The sequence below is a fragment of the Erpetoichthys calabaricus genome, chromosome 9 (assembly GCF_900747795.2).
Source record: "Erpetoichthys calabaricus chromosome 9, fErpCal1.3, whole genome shotgun sequence".
Lineage (NCBI taxonomy): Eukaryota > Metazoa > Chordata > Cladistia > Polypteriformes > Polypteridae > Erpetoichthys > Erpetoichthys calabaricus.
Window position 1 is genome coordinate 158,290,401 of NC_041402.2, and position 26,183 is coordinate 158,316,583.

The 26,183-nt window shown below is 39.3% G+C and overlaps 1 protein-coding gene across 5 annotated transcripts in view; it reads left to right on the forward strand.

Annotated features, from left to right (window-relative positions):
* Window positions 1-7,401, forward strand: part of cadm1a (cell adhesion molecule 1a) — a 1,142,366-nt gene extending 1,134,965 nt beyond the window's left edge. For all 5 annotated transcript variants that reach the window (XM_051932362.1, XM_051932363.1, XM_051932359.1 and 2 more), the window contains 2 exons: window positions 633-761; window positions 3,806-7,401. In XM_051932362.1, coding sequence (XP_051788322.1) covers window positions 633-761; window positions 3,806-3,924 — 248 coding nt within the window. In that variant the 3' untranslated portion in view covers window positions 3,925-7,401. The remainder of the gene's footprint in view (window positions 1-632; window positions 762-3,805) is intronic.
* Window positions 7,402-26,183: the final 18,782 nt, after the last annotated feature.

Sequence of the window (26,183 nt, forward strand, 5' to 3'; positions counted from 1 at the left end):
ATAGGGCCCTGACTCTAATGATTATAGAGTGAATTGCTAGTTTAAAATAATAGCTCTTTAAATCTTTGTGACAAGCCATAGTATTTTTAAGACCAAATTAAGACTACTAAAAAAATGCCAATGACACTTCTTGTAAGATAAGCCAAAGTTTTAGGTCACATAAACAAAACAACCTAATGTTATAATATTATCAATTTTGTCTGATTTTGATTGACAAAGTAGCTAATACTGTGGCTATGAGATTACTCCAACATCCATGACAATACAGAAGATCTGAAACATATGAAGAAAATGAAGCGTTAGGGAATTTAGGCAACTAATGTCTATGCAGTCATCAGTTTTGGAAACCACTAAAGTGCCAGAACCCACCCAGGCAGTTTTGGGTGCAAGGCAAATGCCAGTTCATAAGAGGGTACATTCACACACACACACACACCTGACCTATGTCTTTGAAATGTGTGTGTGTGTGTGTGTGTGATGGTGCATTGGCATTACCCTTATGATCAAATCAGTGTGGTGTTTCCAAGTGAATCACTTTGCCACATTGGTTCTACTATGACTGGAGATACTTGATCCCTTGGTCTAGACCTGAACTAGAATTTGCCTGACTCCATTGATTTGTTTATTTTCAGACTCTAGAGCAAGTGATGCTGGACCCAGAGGAGTAGACCATGCTGTCATAGGGGGAGTCGTTGCAGTCGTTGTGTTCGCTATGCTGTGCCTCCTTATTATTCTCGGACGATATTTTGCCAGACACAAAGGTGAGTATGTGCCAACAAGTCAGCTGCAGTATGTGAAACTATGAACCTGAAAGAGTAGTCTTGTGAATGCACTGTAAATTACATTTATGGGATATACAGTGGATTTGAAAAATATTTAGACCCCTTCACTTTCCTTATTGTTTTGTAGATTTAATTTTCAATTGATAAATGTAACATTTTTGCCCATCAACCTACACTTAATAACTCATAATGGCAAAGTGAAAACATGTTTTTGGAAATGTTTGCATATGCATTAAAAATCGAAAATCTCCCATTCATATACGTGGGTGGGGTGGGGGGTGGACGTTAACATTATACAAAGTTACTGTCTGTTTGTATACCTGCATTGTTATCACTCTTTAATTTAATATTGTCTTTATCAGTATGCTGCTGCTGGATTATTTATCTATCTATCTATCTATCTGTCTATATATCTGTCTGGATAGTTTATTCTATTGTTTCTGGCCGATCCTCTCAATCGACATTAGATTGGATTGGGAAGAATCTGTAAACTGCCCTCTTCAGGTCTCTCCAGAGACATTCAATTGGGTTTAAGTCATTTTTTGGCTGGGCTACTTAAGATCAGTCAGAGACTTGTCTCGAAAGCCACTCCAGCAGTTTCTTGGCACTATGCTTCAGGTGATTGTCATGATGAATGGTGAACTATTGCCCCAATCTGAAGTTATGCACATTCTGAAGCATGTGGCTCCATTCATTCTTCCCTCATTTCTGACCAGTTTCCCTGTCTGTACTTCTGTGAAGCACCCCAATAGCATGATGCCACCACCACCACCACCATACTTCACCGTTGAAATGATGTTATGCAGGTGATGAGCAGCGCATGGTGCTTGGAGTTCTACCCAAAGAGTTCAATTTATGCCTCATCAGAACAGAGAATCTTTTTCCTCAGAGTTGGAGTGGTGGCTCTGAGGCTAGGGAACTGTGCCAGCAATCAGAAGGTTGCCAGTTTGAATCCCATAAACACCAGAAGAGACTCTACTCCATTGGCATAAAGGAAGCCCCTTAATCTGCAATTGCTCTGTCCTGGTATGACGTTAATCTGCATCCAGCCCTGCAAGCACTCTAGCCACCATTAAAAACCTCACACTGTTCCAGCGTTGTGCTGAGGTGTCACCCTCTGCACTTGGATCTCAATCCGGGTGGTTCAACATGTGGTGGGTGCAGCAATGCGCTGTAATCAGTGCATGCTCCCAACCTCCTCTCTCTGAGTCATTTAAGCTTTCATTTGCCTTTTACTCAAGAGTGGCTTCTGTCTACCCACTCTAATAAAAACTCCTGAATGATGGAGTGCTTTTGAGATGGTTGTCTCCTGAGGACTTCTGAGGCTTTGTTACAGTGGGCATTGAGTTCTTCATCACCTCCCTGACTAATTCCATTTTTTCTCGGTTTCTCAGTTTGGCTGGACAAGCAACTATAGGAAGAGTCCTGGTGGTTACAAACCTCTTCCATTTCACATTTATTTAGGCCACTGTGTTCCTGGGAACCCTCCAAGCTTTAGAAGTGGTTTTATTCCCTTGTCCTGATCTGTGCCTCAACACAGTTTGATCACAGAGGTCTACAACGAGTTCCTTGGACTTCATGGATTTGTTTTTTGACATATAGTGTGAATTGTGGGACCTTAAATACACAAGTGTTTGCCTTTCTAAATCAAGTTCTAAACACATTTCAAGGATAAATATAGCAAACAATTTGCACCTGACCACAATTTGTAGTGTGACAACAAGGGCCGGAATACTTACTAAAATGAGAGATTTGAGTTTTTTATTTATAATAAATTTGCTAACCTTTCTAAAAACATGTTTTCACTTTGTCAGTATGGGTTATTGAGTGTTGAATCATGGGCACAAATTGTAAGATTATCCATTTAAAATTAAATCTGCAACACAATAATGTGTGGAGGAAGTGAAGGAGTCTTAATCCACTGTATGAACCTGAACTTTTTGACCAAGCCCTTTGTTACATGTTCTAATGAGGCATTGCATTTCTACTGGTTAACCTTAAATCAGGGATTTCTTTTTGGTACTAAATTATGACTTGGAATGCATGAGCAAGTTAAAAATGATCTAAAGCATGGGTGGGCAGTGTCAATCCTGGAGGGCTGGAGTGGCTGCAGGTTTTTGTTCCAACCCAGACTCTTAATGAAAAGTCAATTAGTACCGATTATTGCTTCATTTTAGTGGTCTCACTTGTTAAGGTTCCCCACCCTTAATTGTATATTTCAGTCTTAAAGAGCTGCAGTCACTGTTTTTAATGGCTCCATATTAGCAGTTAGATGCAAGTGAGAAATTAGCCTTGCAGGTCTCCATCCAACCTGTTTCCATTTACACCTGTGGAGGATTCATCATGCACTATTCGATTTAATTAAACACTTAAGAGAAAAATGTGAAAAACTCAAAATTATCCACTTTAAGCTTCAAATCATTTGGATGATATCCATGGAAATGAAAAAATCTATGATATAAACACCTAACATTGAAGACTAACAAGCCATAAAATGAAATACAGTCTGAGACTGGCGAAGATTAGTTTCTAAGTAAGCAATTGGGTTGGAACAAAAACCTGCAGCCACTGTGGCCCTCCAGGACCAACGTTACCGACACCTGATGTAAAGAAACTAAAGTCACCCCAGTCAAATAATTCTTTCCTTGATTTTCACAGTTTATTTATTTCCTAAGTTTTTTTTTTGTAATGATATGATTTGATTCCAAATCATGACCTATTTATTCTGTTTAAAAGATCCCATTTAAGTAGACTAGCATTAAAATTTAAAAATGGTTATTGAAACTAAGAGGACAGGAAGTTTGACATTTGCTTAGCTAATCGCCAAGCCGTCGCAATACTTCATTCTGATTTATTAGGGGTTTTCAAAGTTTCTGGTTCAGCTACATGAGTTGGTCATTTGGTACAGATTCCTACAACCCGTCGTGTGGAAAAGTGCTTCTTTACTTATGTCTTGAATGCACCTCTCCATCAAAGTTTAATCTTTATTCTTTTTCCTGTTATGTCTTTTTTTTTTGTCTTAGGGACCTACTTTACCCATGAAGCCAAAGGTGCAGATGATGCAGCAGACGCAGACACTGCAATCATCAATGCAGAAGGAGGCCACAACAGTACGGACGACAAGAAAGAGTATTATATCTAAGTCGGCTTGGATTACAAGGTGTCCAATGCTGCACACTTACCCAGTGTGTGTGGGGGGGGGGCAGGAGGGGGGGTTAGTGGGGTGGGATTATAGATTGTATGCACTTGGTTAGGGCTGTCAGTCACACATTTGTTTATTTTAAGGGTTGGGGCAGTGCAAAGTTCGGGTTGGGCTTGGGACAACTTTACTGTAGTAAGCTCCACCATTTGACACCTCTGTAATTGCTAGGTAGGCTTTGATTTAGTTTAGTTCAATCATTTGCAGAAAATTCTGTGCCTTGTTTTTATTTTATTTATTTTTTCATTTTTTTTAAGTTTACAAATTCTCAGTTCCCCTTCCTTGCCCCCCCCCCCCCCCCCCCCCCAACAAATCCTAAAGTACTCCACACCTTGGAAAACATACCAACAAGTGACTGCATTTAGACAGCAGCTGGCTTTCTTGTGAAGCACATTGAATTCAGTTTATTTTTGATGCATTACTAAAGTTAAGGTTAGATGTAAAATGTAAAAATCTATTTTATCACAACCCCCTACTGAAGAGTCGATTTTTACAATTTATTTTGTCTCTACATTTATTCTCTATGTCTGCTGCTCACAGCCCAAAAATCCTAACCTTACATTCGTTGTAAAAAAAACAGTCCCTAAGTCATCATCTCCGAGGTGTCCATGCAGCCCTTCTCACGTAACCCCACCCCTCAACCCTATCTCCCCCAAAACTCCCTTCACCATGTCACAGGTAGCTTGAAATGCGCAGAGTTTTCTGCAAGTGAGGAGCATTAGGAGGAAGTAGCGGTGCTTTCCTATCTGTGTCTGATTCCGTTCTGTCCGGCTCATCCGTTGTGATGCCTGGTGCAGAAACCACAAGTAAAAAAAAAAAAATAATAATAAAAGAGAGTACAAACAGTGTTTGGATGTTTCCATTTCCAGCCTGCCCCATCGATCTTTTCCAAATGGCCTTAGTGCTCTGAATTATGTTATTGCCAAAAAAAGTGCAACTTACTTGGCATTAGAAAGGAACAGAAATGCTTCCTCTGCTTGTTTCATATGGCCTTTACTTTATTTTGTCGTCAGATAAAATATAAAACCAGTGGTGTTGTAGACTTGTTGAGCTTTGAAGGATTGGGTTTCTTTGATTTCATTTTGCTTTGTTTCTTTCTCTCTCTCACTCTGTCTCTCTCTCTAGTGGGCTGTGAAAATAACACAACACAACTCTGTAGGTCATACACGCTCCTTCTAGCTATAATTCTAGAAGATTCCATCAGAGAATAATGGGAATGATAGATTTGTGCAAACCAGAGAAAGTGATAGGGAGTTAAGCATTAAGAAAAAAAACGATAAAATTAAAATAAAGAACCTGGAACTGCCTTAAGTCTTACGGCATCGACCGTTTTCAAATTGAAGAGAGATTATTTGGACAAGAGAAATGAGAATATGAGGGCATGTTTTGAATTTTATAGAAGTAGCCAAATAATGGCTGTATTTCGATACGTCAAAAACAAAAAGCAGAAGTCCAGGGATACTTGAGGAGGCGTTTTTGGAATCTCATCTTGACGTTATAGCGAGGAGCTCCAATCCACATATTGGCACGTCTTCCTACCTTGACTTCGTTTAAATAGTATCTGTCAAGAAGAAAATAGGTAGGAACCGTACGTGACGAATTCTAGCATTAACAGTATTTTGAAAGTAGACAGTGAAATGTGTTGACTGTTTTAATTCAGTGAACGCTTGGTCTGGGTGTATTTTTAGTTGCCTTTTTATTTTTTTAATTAGTCAAAACTGGCAGCTTCATTAGTAAATGAGGATTTACGCTGTTTCCTCATCTATGCGCTCGAGTGGCAAGCGAGTGACATTATTGGTTGCTTTACACAGAAACAGATACAGTATTTTTTTTTTTTTAAGTAGTACTACTACTCTTGTTAATTTTATGTCGTCAACTGCTTTATAAACTTCGTAATATCGATTCAAAATACTACGGGGAGGGGTTGGCCTTTTGGAAACAGAATGGAATGTACAACTTTAAAAATATACACAAAAAAGATTTTTTTTTTTTCACACTTTGATTTTATAGAACTCTCATTACCCCCTTTCCAAATTCTATGTGATATCAGACGTCTGAAAATCGGTTCTTTAGGTAATGTGTAGTAAAATGGAATCTCCTAAAGGGAAAGGCATTTAGACAATATACAAAAGTGGCTTGATTATGGGCATTGTAGGTTTGTTGTTGATTTGCTCTCAGTCATCTCATTCCAATCCTGGAACAATACTTTAGTGCTGCTGTAAGAGATAATTGTATTTCTGTTGTGTGTGTGTGCACGCACGTGTGTGTGTGTGTGTGTCAGTGTATGCAGTATGTATAAGTTTCCTCTACATATACACACACACCAGTATACTGAATACTGTATTTCTGCACACACTTGCATCTGATTGTGGGTCACAGCTGTTCATTGCTTCTCACACACATGTACGGTATACACACTAATTATACACACATGCACAAGTATATTGACACTTACCGATATCATTTCCTGTATGTATATAAAAAATATATATACATATATAATACACACATTATATATATATACATATAATATAATAAAGATAAAAGCATTTTTTATTTTTTAATTATACTGTATATATCTCAGAGATATATAAAGTTGAAAAATTTGTGTGTGTATGTATATACAGTATAAGGTAAATGTGTGTGTATGCATGTGTTGTTTCCTTTTGATTTTGCCATGTCTCAGGTTCATATGTAATGAATGGCATTTTTGCATCTCAGGCTTTTCACAAAGCATCGACTCCACACAGAAAAGAAAATGGAACAATGACTCATTCTTACATTTCATTGGCCAGATTTTATGTATTTTCTTAAAATGCTGCGTACTGTATTAAATGTGATACGTATTAATCCACAAACAAAATTCAAAACAGAAAACTTGCTCATAGGTATATAAGTATATACTGTAATTTTATATATATATATTTATATATATATACATATATACATATATATACTGTATATGCATGTGTGTATGTATGTATATATATATATATATACAGTATGTATACACATAAAGGGTATATGGATTCTGTCTATACACACAAAAATAATAACTTACTCTGAATCATATATATGGCTTTTATTTACCGTTTTTTTGTTTTAACTTTGATTTGTTAACTTTTCTTTTATGTGTAAAGATCAAATATAAGAAAATGACGGGGGGGATTGGCAAATGAAGGATCTTGATGCTCAGAAGGTTTGGTCTTATGTCACTCAAGCTGTCTTTAGGTCAATCCTTTTGTCTTTCTGCTGTACTTGGGCAATGTTACTGTGTATTAATAAAATATATATACATATATATATATCCATATGTTCCCATACACATTTTGTATTGGTTCATAAAAAAGAAAACATTTTTAAAAAAAAAAAAAAAAACTGAAGAGTTCTTGTCTTAATAAAAAAATCTTAATGTTCCAAGCTAATTGTGCGTCTTCTTTTCTCCTTAGCTATGCAAGGACAGCTCATCATGGGTTCATAACATTTGGAAACCCAACATAGACCATTAATGAAATGTCATTTTTTTTGTAGTTCTCTTTTCTGTTTGCTTTGACTACATCTCATGGGGTAACAGTAGGTGAGCAGAAGCAGCTCATTCAGGTCTTCATAACTACAGCACCACAATGGTCAGTCTGTTTGGAGTTTGCATGGCTTCTCCCCAGGTCTTCTGGTTTCCTCCCACATCTTAAAGATACATATGTTGCCTGTGGACAGACGGTTAGTGACATCACACTGAAGTGCTGAGGCTTCTACGACAAAGAATCAGAAAAAAAACATCCAGAGATGTAGGGACACAAAACAGGGTTTTTCACAATGACAATGCGTCTTAACATTCTGTGTCACCAGTCAAAGAATTTTTGACCAAAAGCAGTGTGTTTGTTGCTTTGTACCCCTCTGTATTCTCAGGCCTTAAACTCTGTGACTTATTTTTCTTCCTGAAATAAAAATTAAAGACTGAAATAAAGAAGATTTGCTACTGTGGAAGAAATCCAGGAAAAAATGCCAGAGGCCCTAGACACATAAACAAATGATGAGTATACAGGAGAAGTACTACAACAAGAGTAATGCATCTCTAGGGGAATGTTCTGAAGGTGACTAAAAGGGAAGTTTTATAATAAAAGTTTGTTTTTTTTAACAATTCAGGGAATTGTGTCCCCCCTTGTATTTGTATATATATTATGGCCTGAAGTCAACTCTCCTGAGCAACATCCAGCCTAGAATAATGCCAAGATATGGCAGAGTTTAACCAAAATTGGAGTTCATGGAGAATATGGCTACAACATAAGCCATAATAAAGACATCATTCCCCTCGTGGTCCTACCTAAAACACAGCCACCTTCCTTAATCGTCACTCCAGCCTTCTGGTCACTCTTTCTTCCACCTTGTTTGCTCTTCCCTGCAGAATCCAAGCTCATTCAGCTGAAGAATCACACATTCACCTAAATCAGGGGTCCTCAATCACAGTCCTGGAAGGCCACATTGGCTGCAGGTTTTTCTTCTAACCCAGTTGCTTCATTAGAAAGCAATTCTTACCAATAATTTAATTTCATGGCTTGTTAGTGCTTTAACTCTGCTATGTCAGGTCATTCTCATATCCTAAATTTTCTTCCTCTTTCTAAGGATATCATCCAAATGATCTAAAGGCTAAAATGGATGAGTAATTCTCAGTCCTTCACTTTTTTCTCTTCACTGTCCTTCCAAGTATTTAATTAAACCCAATAGTGCATGATAAATACACACAGGTGTAAATGGTAACAAGCTGAATGAAGAAATGCTGGTCTCTTTTGTCATTTGCGTGTTAATGCTAGTTAGGAGCAATTAAATACCAAGACTAAAGCTGTTTAAGACTAAAATAAGCAATAAGGGTTCAAAATCTTAATGAGCGAGATAACTAAAGTGAAGCAGAAGTGTTACTTGAGCAATAAGTGCTTCTTATTAAGCATTTGGGTTGGAGCAAAAACCTGCACCAGGACCGTGATTGAGGACCCCTGAGCTAAAGGCTGACCCTGGAAGACTGTCCATCTGGGAAGTACTTCTGGGACAATTAGAATCGCATGTGAGGCATGCAGCTGTATACTAAACTACCAGCATATGGCAGCAGCCTTCTGAGGTGTCTGGCAGGATGACATTCAGTCCAGAGCATGGCCTTCTCCAAGCACAACAACAGCATTTATTTCTATAGCACGTTTTCTTACAAATGATGTAGCTCATAGTGCTTTACAAGATGAAGAAAGAAAAGTTTATAAAAAATAAAAATATGAAAATAAGATTAGGCAATACTTAATACTTAATAACAAAGAATAAAGTAAGTTCTGATGGCCAGGAGGACAGAAAAAAAAACTCCAGAGGCCTGGAGAAAAAAAAAAATTTACAGGGGTTTCCGAGGCCACAAGACCACCCAGCCCCACTGGACATTCTACCTAACATAATTGACCTCAATCAGTCCTCATGGTATTATGGGTTCACATGGAAGAACTTGATGATGATGGTCATGTGGACCTCTGGACTTCAATCCATCAAAGAAGGGATTGCATGGTATCTTGATCAGGTGGGGGTGGCGCAGAAGGTAGGGATTAGTGGAGCCATGATAAAAATGATAATTAAATGCATATACAGAATATCAGGGTTACACTAAAATAAAGCTATGAGAAAGCCATGTTAAAGTAATGGGTTTTTAGCAGTTTTTTTTAAGTGCTCCACCTGGTGAATTTCTATCAGTAGGTTATTCCAGATTTTAGATGCATAACAGCAGAAGGCCGCCTCACCACTTCTTTTAAGTTTAGCTCTTGGAATAATAAGCAGACACTCATTTGAAGATCAAAGGTTACAATTAGGAGTGTAAGGTGAAAGTCATTCTGAGATATAGGATGGCGTGAGATTATTTAAGGCTTTGTAAACCATAAGCAGTATTTTAATGTCAATTCTAAATGGCACAGGTAACCAGTGTAGTGACATCAAAACTGGAGAGATGTGCTCAGATTTTCTTTTCCTAGTTAAGATTCTAGCAGCTGCATTCTACACTACTTGCAATCGATTGACGTCTTTTTTGGGTAGTCCTGAGAGGAGTGCATTACAGTAATCTAGCTGACTGAAAACAAAAGTGTGAACTAATTTTTCAGCATCTTGCAAAGTTATAAGAGATCTAACTTTTGCTGTATTCCTTAAGTGAAAAAATGCTGTCCTAGTGATCTGATTAATATGTGATTTAAAATTTACGTCAGAGTCAATAATTACCCCTAAATTCTTTACCTGTCTCTTGACTTTTAATTATAATGGATCAAGTTTATTTCTGATAGCCTCATTATATCAATTTTTGACAATCACTAAGATTTCTGTTTTCTCCTTATTTAGTTTGAGAATATTACTACTCGTCTATTCAGAAACACAAGTAAGACATTGTGTCAGTGGAATCAAGAGAGTCGGGGTCATCAGGCGCTATTGATAAAGCACAGCTGTGTGTCATCAGCATAGCTGTGGTATCTCATGTTATTCTTTGAGGTAATCTCACCTAATGGAAGCATGTAAATATAAAAGAGCAGCGGACCCAGAATAGAGCCTTGTGGAATACCATATAGAATATCATGTGTCTTCAAAGAATAATTACCTCAACGAACAAATAATTTTCTACCTGTTAAGTAAGACTCAAATCAATTTAAGTCACTGCCAGAGAGGCCCACCCATTGACTAAGGCAATTTCTAAGAATATTGTGATCAATGGTATCAAATGCAGCACTCAGATCTAAGAGGATGACAAACGATAAACGACCTCAGTCTGCATTTACTCGCAAGTCGTTTACTACTTTAACAAGTGCGGTTTCTGTACTGTGATTTGTTGTAAAACCTGACTGAATCTTGTCAAGAATAGCATGTTTATTGAGGTGGTCATTTAGCTGCGTAATGACCGCCTTTTCTAGGATTTTACTTAACCTTCCTCTTATGTTAGCTTTCTGTTACTATCTCTCATGTTAACGGGTCGGTTTTGACCCGTGTCTTTAATCAGCCATATTACCCTCAAAACAATTATTTATCATCCAATTTTTTTTCCTTACCTCTTGGTTACTTTGTTACACTTCCTTGTCCATTAAAAGAATGTTTTTAATATTTTTGCTGTGTCCTCATGAGCTTTTACTTTAACAGCATACCTCTCGTTTTCAATTTTAAAAAATGATTAAATGAACATCAAGAGAATTATTTAAATAAATAAAAGGTTGTTATGTTACCTGACTATTACTGAGGGATATTAGAACACATCTCTTAAATACATTTGTTATATATATTTTTTATATAATATTAATTACTATAGTAACATCTATGGTGTTACAGGTCAAATTTGACCCATATATATTTTTTCAAAGAAAAAGGCAAAAAAGTATTTTCAAAAATAACTAATATAAATGGAAAGCTAAACAAGTAAATCTCAAAATGTGGATTTGCAAGGTCAAACAAACAACGAACAATCAAGCAAATCAAATAGAATAGAAATGAGGCACTAGTTCCAAAAAACGTCTTTGTGTGCAAGAACATGCATGTGCATTTAGATGCATGTGGTTGGCAAAAAGTGACACTTTTAGTGTGTTCTTTGCAAATATATTTTTTGCAGTAGAAACAGATTACGTTTGTCTTTCTGTCTTTATTGCTAGGGCAGACCTGACATCTCTTTCTTTTACGAATCAGGTGGCCTCAGTGGGGTTGTGGCTGTGGCTGTGTAGGTTGATGTTGAGGCAGTGCTGGCCGAAGAGGATGCTGGCACTGATGCTTTTTTGTGTTGCTGATGGTGTGGAAGGAGTGCTACGTGAGCTCTGCAGCTGTCTGACCAAGGCTGCAGCGGCTGGGTCCCGGGGCACCCGTTCCCTTCGCTCAATGTGTGCCTTGACATGGGAACTTCCTAACTCCTCAAGAAACATTCTCCCGCTTTGTTTTTTCTGGTTGAGTTCCACCCTAGGTGAATGTGGGTCCACAACACAAATGCATTGTATGCAGACACATCTAGAATGTTATAAAACACAACCATTGACCATCTCCTGGTCATTCTCTGGCAAGTGTATGTGGCAGTCAGCTGGTCCAGGTTGTCCACTCCACCTTTGTTTTTATTATAGTCCAAGATAATTATGGGCTTTTTGTCACTTGCTGATGACACAGCTGCGTCTGTGAAAAGTGGATATAAGTATCACACTCCAGTGTTTTTTTGGACAATATGAAACAACTGTGGTTGTGTCTGTAAAAGCAAATTTTGAAGAAAGTGGAGCCCTGTCCTTCACCTGCAAAATTTCGGCAGGCAGCTCAGGTTTATTTTTTTTTTACTGTGCCCACCATGGTAAGTTTCCACCTGAGAAGTCCTTGTCCAAGGTCATAGCTGGTAAAAAAATTGTCACATGTGATATTGTGACCCCGCAGTCCAATAGTCATATCGAGGACTACACGTTTTCCTTGATTTTTCTCAGGAATGCCACTTGCATGTTTGCCTGTGTAAATCTGCAGATTCCATGCATAGCTGGTTTTTGCATCACAGGCTGGCCAAATTTTTATGCCGTATTTCCCTGGCTTACTAGGCATGTACTGCCAGAAAGGGTTTTTTCCACGAAAGGGACAAAACGTTCATCTACTGTTACCTCTGGGCCCTTGGGTTAAACATCAGTGGAAGGAGCTGCACCCACCATTTCCCAGGACATCCCTGGAGGGAGCAAGCTTGTCAGATTTTTCTCTAGTTTCTCTGTTTGTCAAATCTAAGGACTCTTGATATCATTCGGAAATGACTGACGTGACATTGTTGCCCGGAATAATATTTCTGCCTGTCGACGCATCCCAGAGTCTATCAGTGGCCTCATTGCTGGATTTGTAAACACCAGCAAGAAGAAGAACACGAATATAAGCATCCAGGTATTCCTCATCAATGTCATTCCACATGTCGCCATGAACCTTTTTTCCTTCAAGGTTTGTCATAGCAATCATGACTTTCTTTAGTGACAATGGCATAAACAGATCAAAAACATGTCTTGATGTCACTTACTCTCATCACAGCAAACTTTATGATTCCAGGGGTCATTTTGATGACATTTGCAGCAGCTGCCCTGCCATGTAAGTCAGGAGGTACTGAGCTCCACACAGATGTTACCACTTTTGGGATTTGAACGTTTCAGCAGGAGTGAGTGCAGCTTCAGCATCGGTGACCTCCTCATCAGATGTGTCTGTGCCTTCTGGTAGATACTCTACAATGTCTTCCTCCTTGGAAACCTGCTCATCTGTATCACTATGCTGTTCTGTGTCCCTCTGCCTCATTTTCAGAAAAGATATGATCCAGAGCTTGGCTTACTGTAAATCTTCTTCTCATTTTTGACTGCTGCAAACAGGAGATGTGTACTCTGCAAGTCACCAACGCTAAACTACATTTGTCTCTATGCAAGCCTTACATGTCTGACAGTCTGTCTTTGTTTGTTTGTTTTGTTTGTTCAGGTAAGGAGACACACAGGCAAAGAGAGAAGCTCCTCAACGTGTGTTTAGGATTTTTGTTTTGACCCTAACTATTGTTTTATAACCTTAAATTATAACTGGGTCAAAACTGACCCTACCAGCACAAAGGTAATAATTTTCACTAGAGCATTTTATAATTTAGTACAATTGGTTTTTTTTTTGTTTTATTTTAATTAAATACAGATTCCTGACAAAGTCAAAAAGCCTTGATGCAATAAACAAAATTAGGTAGTAGTTTTATGCATTTAAAAAGTAAAACGGGTCGGTGCTGACCCTAACACAAGAGGAAGGTTAAGAAAGGCAAGTTAGAGACAGTTCTAAACTTGTTAAAAACAGAGGAGTTGAGATTATTTTTCTTGAGTAGGGGTTTAACAACAGCAGTCTTAAGACAGTCTGGGAAGACCCCTGTATCTATGTATTACTATGTCAAGAACACTGTCATTTAGCATTTGGTTACTTCTTTCAAAAAACTTGGTAGTGGTTCAAGGACACAGGTGGAGGGTCTCAGTTGAGAAATTATTCTATATAGCAGGGGGTAGGCAACGTCGGTCCTGGAGTGCCACAGTATGTGCAGGTTTTTGTTCCAACCCAGTTCCTTAACGAGAACTCAATTATTGCTGATGAAGCACATATTGCTTAAGTGACATTTTTGATGCTTCATTTTAGTGGTCTCGCTTGTTAAGGTTCTCCAACCTTAATTGCTTATTTCAATCTTAACTGCTGCATTCAGTGTTTTAATGGCTCCTTATTAGCAATAAGATGTAAAAGACAAAGCAGCCAGCAGTTCTCCAGCTAGCTTTTTTCCAATTACATCTGTGTGTGTTCATCATGCACTGTTTGATTTAATATAACACTTAATAGAAAAATGTGACAGACTGAAAATGATCTGTTTTAGGCTTCATATCATTTGGATGATATCCTTGGAAAGGAAAAAAAATCTACGATATAAAAGCCTTACATTGCACAGACTAACAAGCCATAAAAATTAAATAAGGTCTGAGATTGGCAATGATTGGTTTCTAATTAAGCAATTGGGGTTGAATGAAAACCTGTAGCCACTGCGGCTCACCAGGACCGACATTGCCTACCCCGTTTTAACATCTTATTGCTAATAAGGAGCAATTAAAACACTGAATGCAGCAGTTTAAGATTGAAATAAGCAATTAAGGTTGGAGAACCTTAACAAGCGAGACCACTAAAATGAAGCATTAAAATGTCACTTAAGCAATATGTGCTTCATCAGCAATAATTGAGTTCTCGTTAAGGAACTGGGTTGGAACAAAAAACCTGCACATACTGTGGCACTCCAGGACCGACGTTGCCTACCCCTGCTATATAGAATCTGGTAAATCTATCCCGGTGAAACAATTTAATTAGCTTAAAATGGAATACCAGGATTTAATAGGATCAGTATTGGGGGGACGGACTATATTATTTCTAGTATTCATTTTGTGATTAAAAAATATAGCAAAAGCCTCACAAGTTTCACTGGAAGTTTTTTGTAGGCATTCCATTGAGTGACCTGGGTTTAGCAGACGATCCATTATAGAGAATAAGACTCTGGGATTACTAGCATTGTTATTTATAATTCTAGAGAAATAACACCGCCTCGCAAGATGGACTATGTTGTTGTATTCTGTTATTTTAGCCTTCAATATTTCATAATAGACAATTAATTTAGTTTTTCTCCATTTACGCTCAGCTCTCCGGCATGTTTTCTTTAAATCAGACACTTTTTAGGTCTTCCATGGTGTAACAGTACTGGAGGATTTTTTAACTGACTTTTCAGGAGCGACTATGTCAGCAGCAGCTCTCACCTTAGCAAGCCTGGTACAATTCCTTGGTGATGGTGCCAGTATCATTGTTATTTAAATGTTTAGCTTTGCTCATTCTTCTTATGTATTGCACACATAACCGGTCAATTTCTTTCATAATCCCTGTATAAAACGCCATCACCACTTTGGTCAGCTACATGAGAATATGTGGCAGACCTCATGACAGCAGTGCCTTTAGAGATGGATGCTACGAAGTAAGGAAAAATAATTTTATTTTCCGCTTTTTTATTTTTTTATTGAGATAAGTCATTAAACACAGAAGAGACTTTGACATACTCTACGACCAAAATATGGAATCAGAAGTATAGATGTTGAACATTACACGTGGTAATGTGGCAGTTGTCTCTTCTGCACCCAAAGATGCCTTCATTAAGAATGCAGTTCTCTTGCATGCAGTCTTAAGAGGAGCGGCTTAACCAGCTTACTGAAGAACTGCCATACTGCAAAGTGATGGAGATTCAGGTAGCGTGAACAAAGAAACACAAGTAAGGGCTACTTCAGGTAACATGAAGTTGTGTACCATAATTTATGTTTATTGTAGTGCCAGAATGGCATTGTGTTCCATGTTGATTGGACATGCCAGTAAGAATTTCACTGCACAGGACAATACTATTTCAACCACCACTACCATTCATAATTACAATCTAGAGTTCAAAAGACAAATAACAATCAATGAACATGTCATAATTTGAGAACTGAAATAAGATGAGTTTTCAGCAAAGGGGAAAAATTTTAAACTGTCACTGAGTTGTTGGAGAGACAAAAACATATACTGTATAAGTATAATAAATTTGGAAACACTGTGACAAGACTCTATACATGTGCATTGCATCACACTAGGTTATAAAATAAGATACACAGGAGGTTTTATATAAATTATAATAAGTTTAGCAAGAGACAGAGTTTGGTTCAAGAGGGATTCAGCATCACTTCACAATCTAATGTTTCCTGTGTCTTCACCTTTTCTTCCAGCTCTCTCTTTCTGCTGCAAAGATGCTGATCATATCAAATTGAGGTTTCAAAGGAGATGATTTCCCCAATGAATTATAGCTATAAACAAATATATAGTCGGTGGAGACAACTCAATGCAATAAATTTAAATGCAACACTTTGGGGAATTTGAACCTCTAAAGCCATCCCTTCATATAGCACTGTTGATAGTGTGTATACACCACGGAACAGAAACTGTTGGGATTTTTTAGAGGTACTCTCAGAGTTCAAGCACTGTGTCCCCAGTCCTCTTCACACTTAGTGAGGGTGAGGTCCTCTTTTGGGCCTTGATCATCATTTTTTCTGCTAATTCCTGGAAATGCCAGTGGCATAAACATTGTCAGGGCCTGGCACCAGTCAGAAAAGAGAAGCCCGCCCTTACTGAAGAGCCTGCAAGGATGTGCGTTGCTCACCTGATCCTGTGCGAGTGCCTGCCTATCCAGGCAGACTTAATGAGTGCTAATTAACACCACAACGCAGTAAGAGAGAAATCCAAATACAACAATCCACCAACAGCTAAAGCAAACCACTGAGAATCTCTAGGTGAAAAAATGATGTAGATGGTAGAATACCACTGCAACACTTCTGTTGCACCCATTGAGCAAACTGACAGAAACGCTCAGAAATGAGTACAGGCACAGGGCCGTCTTAATGCATTGGCATGCTGGGCCATTGCTCAGGGGCCTCACAAGCATAGGGGACCCATGTTAATCTATGTATGCTGTGATTTGCTATATGGTTGTGTAGGTAGGGGCCCCGGTGCACTGCTTTGCCCGGGGGCCTATAATGCTGATAAGACGGCCCTGCACAGACATAATAATGATGTTAATCTTTTGGAGATTTAATACATTCTTGTGTATTGCGGTGACAGATGATAGCAAAGTGTGTCATTTTTGGTTGGAAAATAAGAATTTCATTGTATTTGATGATACTACTACTACTACTACTACTAATAGAATGACCTGACCGCCTGGAAGTCTCAGAAGAAAGGATATTGTAAGTTAGAAGGAACAATTACAATGGTGAAAAAACACACTTCGATTACTGTTGGACCTGTGAGTTGTCCAACTGACCGTGTCGCTGTCACATATATTTTAGTAATAATCAGTTCTGTACCTTCACAGTGCACAGTAGGAATTTAGAATGGATATCTTTAAACTGTTGAACTGACTTTTTAAACCGGATATTGTTCAAATCCCATAAATGCCCTACTCCATGGGACCCTTGAGCAAGGCCCTTAACGTGCAATTACTTTGTCCTGGTTAGGACGTTAACCTGCGTCAAGCCATGTAAGCAGGTCCTCCAACTTACAGGAAAAAACCTGGGGGTTGGTGGCATGATTGGCACCCCAGCCACCATAAAAACCTCACGCTGTTCCAGTGTGGTGCTGAGGTGTCACCCCTTGCACAGCTGCTGTTGACTCCCAGTTCGGGTGGTTCATCGTGTGGCGGGTACAGCAATGCACTGTAAAATGAGCACATGCTCTCAACCTCCTCCTTATATGCTGTGTGCAAAGCTGGTCTCCACAATAGAAGGGTGCATCACAATATCCACAAATGTGTCACCTGACTAATTGCCACACCTGCATTTAAAGCAAGAATAGGGCTTAAACTATTTAAGCCTTGGATTGTGATGTTTAAAATAATTGTGATAATAAATGAGATTAAAGGATTCAGAAGAGCTGGTACAGGTTAGAGCAGATATATGAGGAGGAGGTGGTTAGGAGCACACACGCTGATACAGCGCATTGCTGCACCCCACCACATGACAAACCAACTCAGGATCACAGATTAGGACCCGAGTTCAGCCATGCAATGGGTGACACCTCAGCACCACACTAGTTCAGATGGAATGGAACAGTGTGAGGTTTTTTATGGTGGCTGGAGTGCCAATTCTGCCACCAACCGCCAGGTTGGAGGGCCTACATGCAGGGCTGGATGCAGATTAACGTCATACCCAGGACAGAGCAATTGCAGGTTAAGGGCCTTGCTCAAGGGCCCAACAAAGTAGAGTCACTTTTGGCATTTACGGAATTCGAACCGGCAATCTTTCAATTGCCAGTGAAAATTCCTAGCCTCAGAGCAGATATAGGTGTTTAAAAAATGCTTGATCAACCACAGAATAATACATTAATTAAACTATATTAGCTAGATGTTTTATTGTGGAAAGCTTTGAGGACACCTCTCCTTAAAAACATGAACACCTTTTCAAATGCACAGATGCTTTTTCCATAGACTTACAGTATAATGTCTAATCTCTGTTGCTACTTTAGTATGCCTATTACTTACCACTTGCCATCCTTTGAAGATTTACAGGACTGTGGTCCACTACCTTACTGTCAGCAGGTCCTTCAGACTTCACGCAGGTATGGCTATCACTGCTGCCTCTTCTGTTGGAGATGTCTGTTCTCGTTCCTGATTGACTTGGTTGAGAAAGGAACTTGCTTACCAGCCCCAGGTGGTAAAATAGAGCAAATATGCAAACAGAAAAAAGCAAGTTTAATTAAAGTTTTAATCTTTAACCATTTTTCAAACTGCAAGTTCCATAAAAGAAAGCCACTAGAGTATGGCAATTCATACCTTACAACCTGGATCCTCCTGTAGTTCTGTAAGCAGATGAAGATCAGCGGCATATCCAATATGTGTCCAGGTGTCTCGTTGCTTGAAGTCTCAGTAGTGACTCAAAGCATTTTTTGATTTGACTTCCCTCTCTGGTCAGCTTGTTTATTTGACCTTACATCATACAGCTATACGTAGGTGTGATTCTGTCCCTAGAAGTAATTTTGCCTTTTGTGGGGGGCTAAAAAAGTCATTCTGATCCCTTAGTTTTCGCCTTTCTATCCCCAAAGTGGCTTTCTCAGGGGTTCATGCATCTAAGGTCCTGCATCTGAGGCTTGGTTCAGGGCATAATCCACTTTAGATGTGTACTTTTATAGTTTCACACTCAGAAGCAGGGTGTTGTAATGAAGTGACCACACCAGAGGCAGGGGGCTATAGTGAAGCCTCACTGCCAGAAGCAGGGGGAGGACGTTGTAGAAAAGCACACTTATAAAACCATAAACGGTGTGCAGGTGCTTTGTGGTAACAGCTCTTATCTCTGGCACAGCCAGGTAACACGGCTTTTTTAGTTTAAACTGATTATCAAAATATTCTGTCAATTTGTATCTGATTTCAAAAGCAAGTATAGTAAAAACAGATACATTTTGCTTGTAAGAGAGAAAAAGAATAAAGTGTCTTTGTAAAAGTCACAATTTAAGTCACACTTTCAAAGTTCTGCTCCTTCCTTCTACACTTGAAGTACAACACAACTTGCGTTTGTCAGTCAGTGAATTGCCCATTTTTAATCTCAGAGGTAGCACTCGCCCAAGATGGGGCGCCAGCCAATCACATGGACATGCACTTCTTTGGGAAGAAAACTGGAGTACATGAAGGGAGCCTCACACAGACTCAGCACAGACAGCGACCAGATGTGGAGTTCAAACCCAGGATGCAATGGTGCTGACTGCTGTGCCACCATCCTTCCCAATAACAATGCAGTAATAGATAATATCAGCTGATCTTTAAGGCTCGACTCCTGAAGAGTTACAGGTATCCGATGAGATAAAGGGACAACCACAAGCCACCAGAACAGCTTCAGTGTGCAGTGGCTTACATCCTTCATGTGTCTGTTGTGATCTTCATCCATAAGGCATTAAGTTATTTGGTGCTTTGGTGATGGTGTGTGTTTTTGGTGTTGGGTTGAGATGTGGTAACTGGAATGGTCATAGGTTCTGGATTACATTGTTTTCAGGCTCTTCGTGATGCTGATGTTTTCATCCTCAAATATTTCACTATTTTCAACACAGACGCATGATAGGATGAATGCAGTCATTTAAAAGGGAAGCAGTCGACCTTTACTGTGATCTCCCAGCACAGCCACTGGAGCACTTCAGGTCTGCAGAGAACTTCCCTTTGCAGGTATTGCAATGTCTTCTCTCCCAACACAGAGCTATCAGAAGATGAGCTAAACACCTACGGCAACTGCAGCGCCTGACCAACCCAGATTCTTGCTTCCACTTAAACAATAGATAGGAGGATTCAATTTCAGGCCCTGCACTGCCTTCTTATACCCAACATGTAGCTTGAAGAAGATCACTAGAAATCTACACTCAGAATGATCTCACAAACAGAAGCTGATCACTCACTCCCCTCTAGTCACTGTAGCGCCTTTATAAAATCTCATAGGATTTCTGCAGTCAATCCTAGTCAAACTCCCTTCTAAACCCCACCTATAGGCTCATGCGCTGTCAGGCTTGCAACGCTGCGTATTCACCTAATCACATCTCCTATAACATGGGGCAAAGATGTCCCACATGCATACCAACACTCAAAATGGTTCCACAATTCAGGCACCTTTCCTAAACCCCACTCAGATAGATAACTCTCCTGAACACTCTCACTCTCTCTTTCGACTCACACGCACAGCTCTTTCCTGCCACTGACAGGGTGCCGAAAGACACCAGGATTACGGGACCTCCAATGGACTTGCACATAGCTCAACAGGCCTCTTGAGTCCACACACTGGTCCATCAGGTTGCACTCCCATGGAGCCGTCTGGCCTTCTTCCTTCGCACCCCTGCTGTGATGCCTGCCTCCCACATGGGCAACACTGTACCCCTCTTCTGTTGAGGTAAGTACTTAAACTAACTCTTAAACAAAGGGTAAATTCTGCCCCCAGTTTCTTATTTCCCAGGCTCAAACTAAGACCATGACAATGGTCCATCACAAGTGCAGTCTGATCTTTAAGTCTACTCTACATTTTCACATGTGACTTTAAAAATAATGGGAGGTTTGTTATCTAAAAGATAATGCCATTGTAGAAGGGCTTGCTTTAGATAGATTTTTTTGCCTTGTTCATTTCTTTATTTGCTTCTATGCTATTTTTCAGCTTTTCCCATCAAACCTTTTTGTTAGGTTCTGATGAAGCTTTAAGGGGTCAATAGTAAATTTAGGGTGCATCTGCAGTGGCTGTTTTGCAATTCATAATCATTTTCCATAAATGACATCAGACATCTTTGGCTTCATTTCCCAATGGCCAAAGTTTGGACTGGTATCTATAACTTGCTCCCTCCCTCTGTTTATTATACCACCCTGCCAACACTCTGACTGTAAGAAATGTTCACACTGCTCATCTAAAGCATGTAGAGGTGGAGGACAACGTGAAGGTTTTGCAAAAAACAAACAAGCAAGGCATGTAACACTAGTGGGGAGTGTGTCAAGTAGGAGCTGCCTGATCTGGCCACATGCAAATACCAGCCACAAGGGAATGGAGTTGGTTTGAAACAATTAAATAATGTTTATCACTGACCAAGTTAACTCTCAACTTTCATCTAAAAGGCAAAAAAAATGTTACATTTCAAGAGATGTGGCCTACTGAGATTTAACCGTACATTCACAAAGCGCTCTTGTTAGAATGTGGCACCTATGTGCTCTGAGTCAGCCACCGAGGAGAAGCTTTGAGCAACTTCTGCCCAAGGCAAAGATCACTGGCGCCGTTAGTGGGCCAAGAAAACCTTTAAATTCTCAGCTCCAAGTCTGAAAGAGCGGCTCACGACTGGCTCATCCAGAAATCTGTCTATTGATTTGCTCTGCGCTGCTTAACCCAAGATTTCTGGTTAGCATTTCTTCTTTGGTCTACTTTTAAGCTTCTGTATGTTTTCTTGTGTCTGTGATTACTGGGATTTCTTATATCTTTAAAATCTTAAGCCTAAAACAACACTACCCACCATTATAATGTATATTATTATTGTACATGTATTTATAATTATACATTATAAATAGCCCAAGCTTGCCTCTCCATTTCTGTTTCTCTATCTTCATCCATCTGTGGTCCTTGAGACAGACTATCTCCCCTCAGAAGGAAACCTGGACAGGAAGGGGGCGAGTAAATGTATGACTCTGAGAGAAATCAGGTTTAAGAAGGCAGTTTGTGATTTAATTACCTGAACATCCTTCCCTTCTTGTTTTACCAAAATATTTGTGCATCCTTTGAAACTGGTGAAAATGTTGACAGGAATAAAGCCGAACTGGGCGGGGGGGGTTGTGTCTGAGGTGGTCCATTGGTGAGTCAGAGCCACAATAAGAGGAGGAGGCTCACATGCTACAGGCTCTCTTTCTCTACCATTTTTTTCCATCCATGAAGGAGCTGTTGTGATTTGGAGACAAAAACATGGCAAAGTCAGGGTGGCCCCACCCTCCTGGGCTCCACCCGCAAAGTACATAGAATGGACTTGCATTTAAAGGCACAGTTCATAAATGTAAACACAATAGAAAATACATTAGAAAATAAAAATATTAACTCAAAAATGACAATAAAACATAAAATACACAAAAATGCAGGACCATGCAGGAGAAAACCAGACCACTCAACATATTAAATCAGAGAGTCACCTGGTAGCAGGTTGGAACAAAAACAGTGACCAACAATAAAGAGATGGGGTGCCAAGACGGCCACCCTGTATAAATGGATGCAGCAAAACTCAAAAAAACATGCAATTATTGCAGAGTCATTTCTACAATTCAAAATGAACTGTACTAAAATGACAGGAAGAGGCGGGACCAGGTGGACGAACACTGGAAGTGATGTCAGAAGTATTCTAGTTATGAATGAACCAGTTTGCAGAGGGAGTAAGAGAGAGAGAGAGCTATTAGGACACAGTGCCATCCCCTGGAGCGGAGGTAGAATTGCAGTCACTAGGGCCCTTCAGCTGTCCATTATATGCATGTGCGTGACAAGGTATATGGCTACTGTCACGTATTCAGGTTATTTTAAATGTATGTTATGATTTATTGCTGTTTAGTTTGTTTTGAGTTATCTTCCAGGTCGTTATGTTATTTGTATTGGTTTCATATGTGATTCTGTATTGGTTTACTGTCTCTTTAAATGTGAGTATATTCCATGTTCCTTGTGGGTGGCTCCCCAAGAGGCGGGGCCACCCTGATGTCACAGCTGCTGACTCCTCCTTCTGGCTTTATATTCAAGGCAGAGGCAGGATTCAGCAGTCCAGCATTTCGTTATCTTTGGAGTTGAATTATTTGTTGTTGCGGTTTCTGATTTTCTTGCTATGTTTTAAAGATTCTGTTTTCTAGATTTTGTATTGAAATATTGTTTATTTAGAATTGTCATTTATAATAATAATAATGATAATGCATTTTATTTATAGGGCACTTTACATTAGCAATAAATATCAAAGTGCTACATAAAAAGTTTAAACAAAGGCAAAGCAAGATAAAAACAGCATTCTTGTTAATAAGCTTTCCTAAATAGAAAAGTCTTTAGCTTTTTTTTTAAAACATCCCACAATCTGCTGTGTTCTTAGGCTCTCTGGTAGGACATTCCAGAGCCGTGGAGCAGCGGCTGCAAAGGTTCGGTCACCCATTGTATGAAGTTTGGTCACAGGGGGGCGAAGGTGGTAGGTATTTAATAATAATAATAATAATAATTCATTACATTTATATAGAGCTTTTCTCAGTACTCAAAGCGCTATCCACACAGGGAGGAACCGGGAAGCGAACCCACAACCTTCCACAGTCTCCTTACTGCAAAGCAGCAGCACTACCACTGCGCCACCTGCAAAATGGAGGTTTCTTGCAGTGGATTGTAGTATAAGGAGTTCCTTGAGATATTGTGGAGCATTTCCAAGGATACACTGGTGAGTAAACAAACAGAGTTTGTATTCGATACGGAGATGGATAGGGAGCCAATGAAGTGACTGAAGGATTGGTGAAATGTGTTCATATTTCCGCACCCTCATCAGGATTTTTACAGCACTATTTTGAATTTGTTGTAGCTTTTGAAGGCTCTTGTTGGGTATCCCGAAGAAGAGTGCATTACAATAATCCAGTCTGGATGAGACAAAGGCATGAACCAGCTTTTTAGCATCACGTAATTCCTTTTTGCCTTTTTTTGCTCGTTTCAGCCTTTACTTGTATCATTATATTTATTATTCATAGATCCTTCTTATAAAGATCATTTGATGCCCTTTTGTTCACAAGCTGTAATATATGGTTACCCTCCTACTTGTGGAGATTTTTGATGTATTTTGGCAACATATAAACTTGCTTTGAAGTTCAATCCCTTTTGGGCCTGCAAAGGTTGAGGCAGGTCTCTGGAGTTTGGGTTCAGTCCCACTGGGGTTGTGGCCTTGCCAGGCATGCCTTTTATGAATCATTTTAGGAGGACTCATTCCCTTTATGTTGTATTTGGGATGCCACATCACAACAGATACAAAGTGAACTAGCTGTCACACTTATTTCACTTTGTTTATTGTCATTATCATTTATCATTGTCATTTCTTGTCATTGGTCTTATAAACTGAATGTATCAGTGGTTGTTAAACATATTTTTCTCATGACCAAATTTTGCCTTTCTGTGTCTTTGAGTCATGACAGTCTTTGACTGTCATCCCAGGTGAGGGAGAATCCACTCCAAGTGGAGCAATGGCGTTTGATTAAACTGCTCTTGAGGAATTAAACTCCACCAACCGTTCGCAAACCTTTCCCATTGAGTAGTACTGTGCATGATGACCCTGCACAAACCAAATTTAGATAACACGTGACCCAAAATGGGTTGCGACCCATAGTTTAGTAACCTATAGCAGAGGTGTCAAACTCCAGGCCTGTTGGGTTCGCAGTGGCTGCAGGTTTTCATTCTGACCCTTTTCCTAATCACTGCTAATTAACTCCTTTTCCCTTTATTTTAATAGCCCTGTTTTTAAGGATTCAGTCCTCTGAATTGATTTGTTTCTTCATGAAATGGCAGCCAAACAGAAATGAGACATGAAACAAGCCAACAGATGATTTCAAACTCCAACCAATTTCACTCCAACCAATCTATTAATGAGAAGCTGATTCTTGCTGTTAATTAAGCCCGTTATTTAATTTTGTGGCCTGTTGCTGCTCTCATTGTGCCACAGCAGACATTTTCAAAACTGTTAATTTTCTGTTTGTTAAACTGTTTTGGTGACCTGAGAGATCAACCTTCACTTTTCTTTATTTTCAGATACTGTGTGAACGGGCACAGGTGAGCTGGTCACGTGGCAGCTCGCTGTGTCTCATTATTGTTTGGCTGCTAATTAAAAAAAGAGACAACTAAGGGGCCTGAGTCAAGTTAATGAAAACTAAAGCAAAACCAGTTAATTAGCATTAAAAACTGGTCACTAATGAAGAAGATGGTTAGAATGAAAACCTGCAGCCACTGCGGCCCTCCAGGCCTGGAGTTCGACACCCATGACCTATAGTCTATATCAGGGGTAGGCAACGTCGGTCCTGGAGTGCCACAGTATGTGCAGGTTTTTGTTCCAACCCAGTTCCTTAACGAGAACTCAATTATTGCTGATGAAGCACATATTGCTTAAGTGACATTTTAATGCTTCATTTTAGTGGTCTCGCTTGTTAAGGTTCTCCAACCTTAATTGCTTATTTCAATCTTAAACTGCTGCATTCAGTGTTTTAATTGCTCCTTATTAGCAATAAGATGTAAAACAGGGGTAGGCAATGTCGGTCCTGGTGAGCCGCAGTGGCTACAGGTTTTCATTCAACCCAATTGCTTAATTAGAAACCAATCATTGCCAGTCTCAGACCTTATTTAATTTTATGGCTCGTTAGTCTGTGCAATGTAAGGCTTTTATATTGTAGATTTTTTTCCTTTCCAAGGATATCATCCAAATGATATGAAGCCTAAAACAGATCATTTTCAGTCTGTCACATTTTTCTATTAAGTGTTTTATTAAATCAAACAGTGCATGATGAACACACACAGATGTAATTGGAAAAAAGCTAGCTGGAGAACTGCTGGCTGCTTTGCCTTTTACATCTTATTGCTAATAAGGAGCAATTAAAACACTGAATGCAGCAGTTTAAGATTGAAATA